The 14,431-nt window shown below is 43.5% G+C and overlaps 1 protein-coding gene across 1 annotated transcript; it reads right to left on the reverse strand.

Annotated features, from left to right (window-relative positions):
• Window positions 1-504: 504 nt before the first annotated feature.
• LOC116896042 (40S ribosomal protein S28-like) lies at window positions 505-13,977 on the reverse strand. The gene is made up of 2 exons (XM_032897043.1): window positions 13,778-13,977; window positions 505-625 (listed from the first exon to the last, which is right to left on the reverse strand). The coding sequence occupies exons 1-2, from the start codon at window positions 13,975-13,977 to the stop codon at window positions 505-507; spliced, it is 321 nt and encodes a 106-aa protein (XP_032752934.1).
• Window positions 13,978-14,431: the final 454 nt, after the last annotated feature.

Raw genomic sequence — 14,431 nt, forward strand, 5'->3', positions numbered from 1 at the left:
CAGCCCTTTAAGAGGATCCCAGCATCCTTTCATTCATTCGCGTCTACTTTATTTTATACAGTGTGGAATTTCTCCTTTGGGAGACCTTACAAATCCCCGAACGTTTTACACATCCAGGAATAGAGTAAGGCTTCTCCAATACATTTCCTTCAGTCCCACCAGGAACAAAATCCCACTGAGGTCTCCATGAGCAGACATCTAGCCAAAAAAAAAAAAGGCAAGCCAAAGGCAGTGCTATTTACCCTTCTGCGTGGCCAGTCAGGGAACAGGCTGCAGCATTGAGGATAAAGCCGGCCCTAGCCGGCCCTGGCAGCCTGAGAGCCACCCCATTGTGATTCAAGATTCGGGGTGTAAACAAATGCAGCGTTAACAATCAGCAGTTTGCATTTAATGCTTTATAACCGTGACTGGGCTGGGAAGAACACAGTAGTGTCTTCTTCGCTGGAACTGCAGTCGGGGCTTTATTTAGTTTTTTGGGCAAGCGGCACCGGCAGCTGCAGGCGCTCAATGGGCGCTTTCTAGTCGGCGTGGGCCGCGGGCGCGTTGCCGGGAGCCGAGGGTCCGCTGGGCGGCGGGGGCAGGAGGAAGCGGCCGCTGAGCCTGCATCCCGTCTCCGTGACAGGTGCTGAGGAACAAGAAGAGAAAGGAGCCCTCCCACCCGTGCCCCCAGTCTGGGGCCCCCAGATCTGACACTAACTGTCTAACTGTCCTGGGTTATTGTTGTTATTGTATCATTATTAACTAATTAATTATTGCTTTTTGTGTGTGTGTTTGTTTTGTTTCAAGAACAGAGAGCATTGGTGGGCACAGATGTACCCTGTGGCGTGGCCTTTCTCTGCTTGGCCGGTGATGCCCTGACTTCGCTTAATGACCAAGACTTGCTTAGATACAAACCAGAGGCTGCTGCTGGCAGAGTGCCTTCTAGATGCTTCGTGTAGTTAAATTAGGAAGCATGCCGAGGAAAGAGCTGTGAGCCATATTTCCAGTGGACCAAAGGGGATTATCTTCTCCTGATTGGGAAAGATAACTGTGTTTATTAACAGACTTCGTTTGCCGAGAACTTTTAGGTGCCAGGCACTGAATTTAGATTCGTTTCCTCGGTAGACACAACCCTTCAAAATTCGGTCGTTGCCTTTATTTCCTTTTTCTTTGTTTCTTTTTCTTTTTTCTTTTCGTTTCTTTTTTAAATAAAAGAGAAAATAGCGTTTCAGAGAGGATAATCGTCCGACCTTTTTACACAGCTTATGTTACAGAAAGAAACCCGGTCTCAGTAGGAGTCTAAAAATAACAGTCACTTTGTACGAGAAAGTTCTTAGTTTATGCCATACAGAGTCTACATTGAAGCTACTAGATGGCTGTGGCCCTGGTAGGTGACCTATCCATGGGAACAAAGAAGAAATGTATGATTCAGATACAAGGCACTGTCCACTCTTTTTATTACAGAGAATATTACAGTTCTGGAAAATTATGCATGTGAAAAAAAACCAAAACTCTTTTTCCAGTAAATATTTCTCAGCCTGGGCTTGTGAGCCTGTCTCTTCACTGCTAATAGGCCACATGATCTTACAACGTTTAGGAAAAGATTTTCTTTTTAAGAACACATTGATATTTAAAGAAACATAAAGAAAATAGTACAAAGAGCTATTCCAAACTGTCTTCTTGGTCCCTTATTCCTAACATGGTCCTTAAGGTACGTACATTAGTCACATACGTTATGATTTAAAAATGTCCATAGATAAACTGAAGTTAGACAATAGTTTATTCAGATTTCCTTAGGGTTTTGTTGTTTCTGTGTTTGTTTTTACTTGGTGGTGGGTGAGCTGGTTGGTTGGTTTGAGATAGGGTGTCATTCTGTCGATTAGGCTAGCCTGGAACTTACTTCGTTGCCCAGGTTGGCTTCGAACTCTTGGAGATCCTCCTGAATCTGTCTCCTAAATGGTGGGAATGCGGTTGTGAGCCACCGTGTTCCCTCCACCTGTGATTCCCTGTAGACTCTCATGCTATGTTTGTTGTCTGTTCTCAGCCATTCAGAAGGCTTTCCAGTTTCCGTGACCTTGACCGTTTTAAGGAGTCCTGGTAACTGACTTTGCTAGTGGTAAGAGGATGCCCCTTCTGGGATTTGTCTGATTTTTTTCTCTTTCACTATGAGAGCAGTTGTAATGGATTTGGGGGAGGAGGACCACATAGGTACAGTGACAGCTTTTCACTATGAGTCTGTTGACAGTCGAACATGATTTATGACTCTAGATGCTGACCATGACCTCCTGGGTGAGGCAAGTTGGTTAGGTTTCCGTAGGGCATCATTCTATCCTCACACTGTGGCCTTTCTAGTAGGGATACACGTCACTTTCATGACAGTCTTACTTCCCCCAGTTACTTACTTTTCTCAGAGTGATTTATTTAATACCATTTATGTTTATCAATCTCTCCATCTCTACTTCTGGTCTTCAAGTTACAGTCAACAGCATGTCACCTTTGAAAGCTCAGAGAGAGCATGGTCCTTTTTGCAGATGGGTTGTCAAAGCCAGATTGAAATCTATATACATGTGTGTGTGTGTGTGTGTGTGTGTGTGTGTGTGTGTAGATATGATATACATATATATTAATTATTCATAATATAACATATATATCACAAATTCACACCAGTGCTTCCATACACATTGGAAAAGCCAGAGGCTAGCCTGTGTGAAGCTAGGTGTCTGTGAAGACTGTGTGGAGTCCTTTCTCTATAAGAAACTTTGCAGTGATGCCTGAGACCCTAAGAAGGTGCCTACTGTTGCCCTGTTGTCCCATTGCCCCTAGCACGCCCCGCCCCTATGCTCAACCCCTTGTTGCTAATCTAGGACTCCTGGCACTGGGAACACTCTACCCAGACATCCAGTTACTAAGGATCCCTTTCTCCTTCCTTCATCTTGTTGTTCTAAAGTTCAAGGAACTCTGGGTGAAATTGGCCGTCACCTCCACCAGCCCTATTGTTCAACTTTTTGGGAAGGTGTACCAAGCCAGTCCTGAGAGTAGCAAGAGTCAGCAGTAACAGTGAGTATGTTGGCCATCTAGACGCTCTGAATCTGTCCCCATCCATGGCACAGCAGGGTAGCAGCTAAGCACAAAATCAGGTGTGTGTATTCTGGGCTCTGCCTCCGTCCTGAGGTTGTCCACAGGACACTGTGTGTGTGTGTGTGTGTGTGTGTGTGTGTGTGTGTGTGTGGTGTGTGTGTTGTTTTTTTTGACCCCACCCACCCACCATGTTTTTTTGCCCTTATTAAAGAGTTTGGTTCTAAGGGGATGTGTCTTCCACCCCTACCTCTGGGTTCAAATGAAAGCAGTTTCTACCCCAGCCAGGCTGTCTCAGAAAGTCCTAAGAAGAATTTAGCACCCTCTTTTCCCTCTTTACCACCTGGTAAGTTTACCTCCATCCTGGAGAGCAGAACCTGGACATGGAAGACAATCCAGGCTTCCTCCCTTCCCTCCTCTTGATCCCACAGCAGCAGAACCAAGGCAAACACAGACACATCCCACTCTAGACTGACAGCAGATCCTAACATCAGAGAGCTGTGACGTTGGTGTAATAACAAGTTCTCTGAAAGGCAGATGCCATCGGTTAAGCCCTATTCCTAAGTCACCACTGACTGAGCGCCTCTGGATTCTTTCTGGTAGCAAATTACAACAGTGGGAGGGGAGGGTGGAGAAAGACACGGAAACCTCCTCCCATCCCCCTTTTCTACCAGAAGAGGAAAGCCTAAAGAAGAACCACAGTTACACAAATCTACTTGGAAATTGGGAACTTGGTTTTTTTTTTTTTTTTTTTTTTTTTTTCTTCTCTCCCCTGTTCCTTCAAGGGCAACGAATTGAGAGTCTCTTCTAGAGCAGATTACGGACAAACTGAAATTGAGATTCAGCGGAGTCCGCCATAGTGGAAAAGACTTCCGGTGGGCACTCAAGATAGGGCTCGACAGGTAGGGAGCCATTATTACAGAGCACAAGGTGTGAATAGCTCAGCAGTACTTTAAAATCGTCGCTCACCAAGCTCCCACTGCCGATTTACTTGATGTCTATATACGGCAGGTGCTATTGTTGCCTCAGATTTAACAGGTAAAAAAAAAAAAAAAAAAAAAATAGCACTTTAATGACGAGTAGCGGACCAACAGGGAGCCTCCTCTTCATTTTTCCAAGATCTCAACACTGAATCGCTGTGGACCAAACGAACGAGACGGAGCCAAGACAGTCTCCGGTTCCAGTGCACACTTTGCACCCAGCACTGTGGCTTTAGAAATGGTCATCTAACCTCTTTGGGCCGTCAGAAGAGAGCCTGCCCTAGCACTCCAGAGATTTTTTAAGTAGAGCATATGACCACAATGTTTGCTCTGCATGCAGCTAGTAGAGTAATGCTAAGTTTGGCTTTTGTCCCTCCAGCCTTCCTGGGTCTTCCTGGCTTCAGCCTGATTTGCTCTCAGACTGCCATTTCCTTATCTGCACCTTTGTTAGTCTCTGGTGTGGTGATAATGGCACTGATAAAGGAGCCTGCTTTTGAGATGCAAAGGTTTGGGAAGGGCTGCTGAGGTCAGAGGGAACTGGGAATGGAGCTTTGGCTAACTGAGTGGTCTTCTCTCTCAGCTTCAGCTTCCACACTCACAAGTAGGGACTCACTGAACAATATATGTAAGGCATCAAGGATGGTCAGCCTTTTATATAAAGTGGCTGGTCAGCCTGCCTCAGTCACGGGGCTGTTTTCCGTCACCCTCCATTCCTAACAGGCCATGTGGAATTCAGAGGTGTGTTGTGAGGACAGATGTCACGTGACTGGCACATATCATGTCCTCCTCTTTTCTCCACTCTGAAGCAGTCATTGGTAGGGCTGAAGGCCTCATTTTTCCCGAATGTAGACACTTCTTAGCAATGATCTCTCCTTTTGGTATGGATATATAGAGGCGCTCAGATGCAACGCCTTGAAAGCCCAACCTGAATAGATTTTCAAGGAAATTTACCAGTTCACAGAACTAAAAGTCAACAGAATGTTAGTTCCACTGGAGAATGACTCTGAGGCAGCCATCAGCGAGGTAGCACAGAAAGTGGTCCATCCATCTCTGTTCTAGGTCCCAGTCTACTGGATTAATGCTTGAATCCTATCAAGGTCACCCACTGGCTGCCACTGGATCCTGGAAGGAGACAAGCACTTTCTCAGCGAGGCAGAAAGAACTTCTTCGTCACCCTTAACCTCCAGAGAGCACATGTCCTCTCTTGAATCATTTACTCTGTCTGGGGAGGTGCTGGTCTTTTAGGCAAAGTCATGTACTTTCAGGATGTGTAGGAGATCTATTTCTTGGATCCCCAGATAGAATGTAGCTGTCTTTGAGAGGAGGAAGGTTGATTAAATAAATTTCTGGTGGCTGCCTGAAGGAAATTGAACAGGCTGGGAAGTCATCGGAGCTAAGTCATGTGGGTGGATTCCTCACAGAGGTCTGCACTTAAATCTTGCTTCTGTTTCCTTGGAAGCTCAACCTCATCTCCTCAAGGTTCAGGAGTCCAATTCCTTTCAATCTGTTGATGCTTGTATTATCCCCAACAAATTATGCCTACTTCAAAGGCTTAAAACAGCAACCATTTTATTAACTCACATGATTCGAGGGTGGTTAGGTGTAGCTGGATCATCTTGTGTTGTGTGATGTTAGCTGAAGGAAAACTCCTAAGGGCTTCGTTAGTTCTGAGTGTCCGAGGCTGTCTTAATTTCATATTTCAATGAGGATACTACATTGCTGAGGTTTTTAGTCAAATATTAATCTAGTTGGTGCTATGCAAGTACTCTGTAAATGTGAATCACAGAAGCTATTAGTTGATTTGAGCTTCTAGGCTGCCTTAGACTTTGGGTTTGTTAGCCCCCACAACTGCATTAATCAATTCCCTGAAATAAGTATTATCTATCTATCTATCTATCTATCTATCTATCTATCTATCTATCTATAGATCTACCTATCATCCCTCTGCCTATCTAATTTCATCTATCTATATATCGTTCATCTACCAATCCTCTATCTATCATCTACCTATGTATATCTATTTTTCCAAATGCTGATACATATGAAGAAGAATGACAGAAGTGGGGTAAAATGAGCTAAGTTGAGTAGAATGAGCCACAGAAAACAACAGGTAAGGATATCAGAAGTCAGTCTATTAACCAACAATTGGGTGTATATAGCTTCTTCCAGGGCTTGTATGCATATATATAAACTGTTTTACAAAATTCAGGTTTTAGTATTTTAAAAAGATCACTCATCAGTGTAGAATATGAATATAATAATCAAGAGGTATAATATTATATGACTATCTTGAATCTGATAAACATTGAATCAGCACAATTTTTGTTGTTGTTTTGGGGTAGAGCCTTACCTTGGAGTCCAGGGTATGGGCTTCACACTCACAATCCTTCTGTTCCCAGCACTGAGGTTACAGGGATGTACCGCCATAGCCAGTCTCTCTGTTTGTCTTTTGTTTGCTTTCTTTCTTTTCTCATCTTCTCCTTCCCCTTCTCTTTTTTTGTTTTGTGTTTTTCATTTTTCAAAACAGGGCTCATTTCATCGTTCTTGTTGTCTGGGAACTCACTCTGTAGATCAGGCTGCCCTCGGACTCAAAGAGATTCACCTGCCTCTGCCTTTGGAGTACTTAGATTAAAGCCAGGCACCAATAGACCTGTACACCTGGCTTTCTTTTGTTTCGAGAGAAGGTCCCTCTCTCTGGCCTCAGACTCAGGATAATCCTCCTGCCTAAGCTGACTGTGGGCATTACCGGAGTGAGTCACTGTTATAGGATCCAGTTATTTCTTAATAATTACCTACAGATCTTTTACCACACTTGACTCATTAATGATTAAGGTAGGATTCCCCAGAGGTAGAATGCTTTGTGTATTCAGACTTTGGATACACTGATAAACTATACCTTTGTGGTAAAGTACCCAAACCTCTCATTCCTATGATTCACTCAAATTTTGCCTCTCATTTAAACCACAGGTTCTCACTCTGTGGGTTTCTACCCTCTTGGGAGGTCTAATGACCGTTCCACAGGGGTCACAGATAGCCTGCACATCAGATGTTTACGTTATAATTCATGACATTAACAAAATTACAGTTATGAAGTACCAATGAAATAACTTGTGGTTGGGGATCCCCACAACATGAGGAACTATATTAAAGGGTCACAGCATTAGGAAGGTTGAGAAACACTGTTTCATACAAACTCTATCCCACTAGACATAGTTGCTTCTGTCCTTCTGAGTTCTCATAGCTCTTAATATATCATCTCCTTCGGTGGATAACGCTCATGCTATGTGCAGCGAGCAGAACTTCAAGTTGACTTCAGTGATGCTCTTGTACAATTCTCATCTGCCGAGTGTGAGTTCTGCCAGTGACATGGTGAACCATTGCTCCAGAGATTGTCATGTGGCAAAGGAATTTTGCACAGTGTAACTCAGATGCCCAAATCAAAGGGCATGGCTGTGGAATTACTCTTGGTGAGACAGGCCTGTAAAGGTCAATGTTTTTGAAAGGAGATTTCAAAAGGAGTTTGAAGGGGGAGAGGGATTGGATACAAGGGAGAGACCCTCTACTTGATTGGGCGTTGGGAGGTCCGTAGGACAAGCAGGCAGCTTATTGGTTCTTAGAATACTTAGCAGTGAGCAAGGAACATACACCTACAATCTCAAGGAGCTGAATCTATCTATCCCAACCACATGAGCTCGGGATGTGATGCCAGTTCCAGATGAGTGCACAGCTTGCCTGACACCTTGGCTTTAGCACCGTGAGATCCTAAGCAGACCAGCCACTCGTGTGATATTTCTGACCTGTAGAACCCTGAGATAAAAAATTAATGCTGGGTCCTTCTGTGTCTTCTGTGTTCACTGGCCTTCTCTACTGAACTTCATCAGCTCCTCCAATTGTCTTTTGTTTGCTTTCTTTCTTTTCTCGTCTCCTCCTCCCCCTTCTCTTTTTTTGTTTTGTGTTTTTTTGTGGGCCGTGTTTCATTTATCAACAAGCACCTCTGAGAAAGGGGCTTTATGTGGAACAGTGGTCTCTCTCATGTGTGATAACTGAATAAGAGAACAAGGGAGTGGATGAGCTGCCTTTAGCAGTCCTGTGTAGGCCGTCAGAGATTAAGAGAGCCAAAGCCTTTGAGCTGCTTCAGTTTAAGTATTCTTCAAGCTCCCACTTGGTGCTCAGCACAAGACCAGTATCAAGTTCCTCCTAGAAGATGGTTTTGACTGTCGGACTCTCCAACTTTGCCTTCGCACCACACACAGCGGTTCTAGATGTTATAAAGACAGAACTCTCAAGTATCGCACTGCTAGACATAGGAGATGATGGAGCAGCAGATGGGGAAAAAAATCCCAAAACGTATTGCCATGGTTTGCATGTTTACCTCCCCCTGAAATGCATAGGTTAAAAAACTTTGCCCGCCTGAGGGAATAGTAGGAGGCAGAATCTTCTGGAGGTTACCTCATGATCGTGGAGCTCTCAAGAAAGACTCAAAAATGAGCCTCTGTCTTCTTTGCCCTGTGAGGGCACGGTGATATTCCCTCTGTGGACCAGGAAAAAGGTTTTAACCGGAACCTAAATCTGTCATTATCTTTGTCTCAGACTGTCCACCTAAGGCTTCCAGAACTGTGAGACACATATTCTGTTATTAATATGTCACCCCATCTAAGATAGTTTAAAATATATCAGTCAAAATAGACTAAGATACTTATTTTGAGGGAGAACTTCATTTTGGTACATTTTATTTGAGTGTGTGTGTGTGTGTGTGTGTGTGTGTGTGTGTGTGTGTGTTCGTGTGTGTGTGTCCACAAACGTGTACACGCTCATGTACTCATTAGTACATGGTATTATCTATGAATTTCATGAGATCTGAATGTAGACGGCCATACCACGTCATGCAGACAGTTAACAACCCCCATACTGACCATGCTGTTACTTTTTTTCCTCATGGGTCAAAAAAGGATCATCTCAGCCTCCTCTGGAAGCAAGAAAATGTGTTTGTATTTTCAAGATTCTTCTCTTAATAACCATCAACTTTGGCTTTAAAAGGGGGTCAAAACCTTTTTGACTCTGAAAAAGTTCAGCCGCTACAGCCCAACTAGAAGAATCCCAGGCTAAAGGCCTTGACATTTGACTATCTGTGCAGTAATGGAGTATGGATGCCAAGTGATCGAATGCTTAAACTCTGCTTTGTTGTCCTACCCGAATGGAGAGGGGCTTGGATGATGTAAAAAGCAAGCATCTCTAGAATGGATGAAGACACGAAGTGAACAACAGTTAGTGGCTTCCTGTTAGTTCCCCCTGCCCCCTGTTTTAACCCTGGAAAACAAACACATTGTTAACTAATTTTGGTCCCCTCCTCACACAGAGACACACTCAGAGGAAGACTTGTGACTTGTTCAAATGGTGAGAATTTAATAGCAAAACAGGAAGATAAAAATCATTGTCTTCTTCTATGAAACTTAAACTTTTCCGGTTAAATAGGAGGCATTTCATCTAGAGAATTCCACTCCATGTTCAGTTTCAGAAACATCTACTCTATGGCCAGCACTGAAGGGGGAGAATTTTGTGGTATTTAATGGCTCTAAGCCTCTCACTCTACCTCCATCCTGGGTTCTGTGTGCCCGTGTCAGTGACTGGGAGAGGAGAATGGATATTAAGAGCCTATTCCCACTTAGGGACAGCATGAGCAGGGCAGACGTGCTCTCCCAGAACTCCGTGCAGTTTGCTTCCCTGTACCATGTTCTGCCTGCCCAAGAGTCTGGAATCCAACTTTGGCACCAACAAAGAAGGCTTGGAGTGAGATGGGTATCCCTCTGCCAAGGCCCTCCAGACCCAGGTTCTGCCACAAATGTTTTGTGCCCTGTTCTCCCACCGAGGTCACCCAACAGGACCAGGCCAGTCACTGAAGTTATGGCCAAAGGGTGTCTGGAGCTCTGCCCAGAGAGATCAAAGGGACCTTTCTAGTGAAGCACCCTGGAGTAGGAGACTCTCTCAGCTGTGCTGTGACTAGTGAGTTCTGAAGGCAAAGGACCTTTTCTAATCCACCAATAACCAAATAATTAATAAATAAAAATAAATAAATAAATAAATTCATCTAGCTTGCCAGACGAAAGGCAGATACTATACAGTTCTTGCCATGAAGGAACAGAAGAGTATGAATTACAAAAAAAAAAAAAAAAAAAAATTAAAAGTGAGTCAAGCAGTTAAACTGTAATAAAAGCAACACCTGTTACTCAATGCAAAGATATTGTTTGTGCCATCTTCTGGGTGCCTCTTACTATTTGTAAGAAGTTGTGACTTTCCTATTCATTTTGAAATAGACATCTACATCCTTGCTCATAACAAAGGTGCCATGTTTTACCAGCTTCATGAAAACCTGGGTCTGCCCTTAAGAGAAAAATAGATTTTAATGAGGAGGACCGGATGAATAATTAATAAGAAACCACTGGCTCCAAGAGGAAACAATTCCTTTATCTTCTTAAAAACGGCAAAAACCCAAACCAAACCAAAGCAAAGCAACGCTATTAAATTCTCACTCCTACTTGGTCTTGAATCTACTGAAAAGCCAAACAAGGATGCTCAAAGCACTTAGGTCTCCCAAAGCTGCCTATCCCGACCTCAGTGGAAAAGGCAGACACAAGCCTGTCTTCTAAATGGGAAGAGGGCCAGTTTGCCTGAAACTGTTTTTGGAAAGAAATTAAAAGATGGACAGCCCCCTGCCCTGATTGAAGGGCATATCATCTCATCAGCATATTTCTTTAGAAATGAATTAACGAATTCAGAGGCAGCTGCTTCCAAATGTCTCTGCGTACCACATCAGCCAATGTTTTCCGTTTACTCTGGAGTGACTGGCAGGGCTGGAAGCCACGGAAGAGGAAAAGAACTGCCTGCCCGTTTTGTTGCAACAAAACCAAAGGGCTCTTGATTTATCAGTGCATTTGACACAGTCTTTATTGCGCTCACGGGGACGAGGGTGAGGATGGGTAGTGGAAAGAAAGGTTGTAAATTTTATAAATGCAAGTCCTCCAAAGTAGGCCAATTGGTCAGCTGTGAACTTGGCAGCATCCTGAGGCCTGTGTGCTGGGTAGCTTGGGAACACGATGTTCTGTTTCACTTCTGAGAGCAGAGGGAAGTGGGATAAAAGCTCAGCCTGGGACAGCGAGGGCTCAGCTCAAGACAGTGAGGGCTTCCCTGAAGACAGAGAAGGCTCAGCACAGACAGGAGAAAAGGCTGTGTGACAAGTGGCGAGCCTGGCGGGTGGGGCGGGGGCTGGGAGGTGGGGAGGTGTGGAGCCCCAACAGAAGACAAGGGGAAAGAGAGAACTCACAGCACCCAGAGAGACTGTAGTCCTGATGTTTGCTGAAACTACTTTCTAGAAACTTTGGAGTGCTTGTGTGACTGGAGCCTAAAGCTAACAACGGACTCCTTTAATGTAAGAGAAACGAGAGTTTTGCAAACGTACTTGAAAATAACGCTGACTTTATAAGCTGTGAGCTTTAAAGATATGTGCCAAAAATGGAAAGTATATTCAAAAGAGAAACCTTTTTTTTTTTTTTTAGATCTTCTTTTAATAAGGACTCAGTTGGGTTTTCTCAAACCTAAATTTACATTTTACATTGTTTCAATAAATGTCTAGCCGTTAATGTGTAAAACGATACAATAAATAAAAGGGATAAAGTCTTTTGACATATTTAAGTGGTGACTCATCTCAAGCCATAGAAAGTAAATTAGTTATTGCCTTCCCTTCCTCTCTCTCTCTTCTGCCTCCCTCATCCTCTCCTGTAACGGTAGGGACAGAGCTCAGACATACGGTGACCACAGTTGGAGAAAGACAAGGGTGACAGTAAACTGTTCCTTAACTCATGCAAGTGTTTATGGGACGAGACCAACCGCCTGTACCTTCAGATTTGTTTTTTACCGGTCATTTTGAATTGCATTAATGTGGCGTTCCATCAGACAAAACCATTTACAATCGACAGTATGCAATGAAGATGAGAATGGCCAGCTTGACAGAACAAAGGTCAAACATGGTTTAGTTTTTCACGCACAGTATTATTTAAAGGTATTAACTAAATGGAAGTCCACCTTTTAGGGGATTTTTCTACGTTTGCACATTATTTCTCCACTGATTGACAGACTAAGCCTAATTGTAAAGACAAACCTGATTTTTACTCAGTTGCACCTCTTCTCCCCCTGTTACACCCCAAGAGACAAAAACAAAAAGCCCCCTATTTATCAGTGAAAAAAAAAAAAGCACCTCAGATGCTGAAGCCAACAGACTCAGCTGGTCTTTGTAAAGGAGTTTATAGCTTTCAGCTGAGCTCTCTAAGTGAGCCTTCTCATTCTCAGCTGCTGGCTCTCTGCGAGCTCCCCGTGGCCTCTGACCTCATCTCCATGGAGACAGAGGTGGGAAGGGGAAAAAAAAAAGAAGAAGGAAACTTTTAGGCAGCACTTCTAAGTCTCTGCTCCTTTGACAGTACTGACCACACACCAATAGTGGAGACTCTCGGTTCGTTCTTCCAGGTTAAATGCTGAAGGGGTAATTGGTCTAAAAAAAAAAAAAGACATTTGCAAAGATGGAAGAAAGCACCTGCCATACTCAACACCATTTAATTGGTGTTCAAAGCTGAAGCGAAGAATAAAGGCAAAATGGCTGCTGACATTAAACAGCAGAAAGACGCTCCTGCAATCATTCACGGCTTCTGGCTGAAAGCCATGAATGTCAGGTGCCAGGACTTTGCAGATTCTCTAACCTGTGGGGGCTAGTGTCTTTCCAGACATCAAAAACTTGAGATTTTAATTAGGAAAACTCTTTAAAGGAAAAACAATCATTTTCCTTCTATGCATTAGTTAAATCTACTTCCTTGCTTACTAGCGTTCGTTCCTGGTCATTCATCTAAGGCCAATGAAAATAATGGGACTCCAGCCAGGACGACAGCACTGGCTCTCCAGCTGGGACCTTCAGTCAGGGATTGTGTAGTCGCTGCATAATGCCAAGGGACGATGCTTTAGTCCATAGTCTCTTGGAAAAAGAAATCCAAAATTCTGTTAGGAAAAAAAAAAAAAGTACAAGCATACACAGAGACGAGAGAATCACACCGTGAGCCCCTTGTACCCATTGCTCAGTTATGACAATTGTCAACTCAAGGTCGTTCCCGTTTCATGCACTCCCTTACACATTTCTCCCTTCATTATTTTGAAGCAAGTCTAATACACTTTTATTCTTAAATATTGTAGCATACATTTATGGACTAGGAAGGTGAAGCTTCCTAGTTCATAACTTCAGAAACATACATTTCACAAATTCAGCCCAAGAGGCTTAAAATTCTGCAGAATATGCCTCCACCCTCAACCTACCCCAGGAGGTAAGCAGGAGAATCCTGACAAAAATCCAGTTACAAATAAAGGCGAACAATCTTCCAACATCAGAAAGCTTCTGATAAAAACAATATTTTTACTAAGTGGTCAACTTCATTGCAATTATGATCTCTATTCCCAAAAGAAATATTGTTCTCCCCATTTTACAGACAAGGAAATTGAGGCACAGGGGGCTGTGCAGCAGCCAGTTGTGGGCTTTTACCCACTCGCTTACTCTAATGTTTCTTCCACCTTTATATTTATTTATTTATTTATTTATTTATTTATTTATTTATTTATTTATGTTGTTGTTGTTGTTGTTATTGATACAGTTGCAGGTCACTCCATGGGCTAAGTGGTACCTATCCAGGACCCAGCAGCAAGGCCAGCACAACCTCCGAGCTCCTCTTTGTGACTCCAACAGGGTAAGTACATCACCCTCTAGAATGGGGCCTTTGATGCTTTGGGTGATAGAGTGGCTGGTACCATCCATAAATTTCACACACACCCATGTGCACTGTCCTGGTGAACTGGTCCTGCCCAGTACTTTGGTTGCCCTAGCAAGCTTGATGGGTTGCACATGACTCCTGTCCATGATGGCGGCTCTCCGACAGCGAGCTATCTGCTATGTTCCATTCATGTGAATCGATGCTACGTTTTCATGGTTTAAAAACTCAAGAGATTCAAAAAAGATACACAAGGAAAAAATACCCATATCTGCTGTCCACTATTCAGTTCCTGTTTCCATTGGTGATTAATGCTTGCAGCTTCCTGAGCTCCCTTCTGCTGTATTTCTTTTGCGTATCTGGGTGAGCACCAAGTCTGCCCCTCCTAGTTTCTTTTATTTTTTTTTAAAAATATTTATTTACTTTGTGTATATGAGTACACTGTCGCTGTCTTCAGACACGCCAGAAGAGGGCATCAGATCCCATTGCAGATGGTTGTGAGCCACCATGTGGGTGCTGGGAATTGAACTCAGGACCTCTGGAAGTGCAATCAGTGCTCTTAACCATTGAGCAATCTCTCCAGCCCTGTCCCTCCTATTTTCA

The sequence above is a fragment of the Rattus rattus genome, chromosome 3, assembly GCF_011064425.1.
Source record: "Rattus rattus isolate New Zealand chromosome 3, Rrattus_CSIRO_v1, whole genome shotgun sequence".
In the NCBI taxonomy this organism is placed as follows: Eukaryota; Metazoa; Chordata; class Mammalia; order Rodentia; family Muridae; genus Rattus; species Rattus rattus.

Excerpts from the sequence above, each read along its gene's own strand:
- LOC116896042 (XM_032897043.1), bottom strand. The coding sequence starts at position 13,977 with ATGGACAGGAGTCATGTGCAACCCATCAAGCTTGCTAGGGCAACCAAA. Across the intron at positions 626-13,777 it reads TCACAAAGAGGAGCTCGGAG|CACCTGTCACGGAGACGGGA; the intron begins GTTGTGCTGGCC and ends CTTGTTCCTCAG.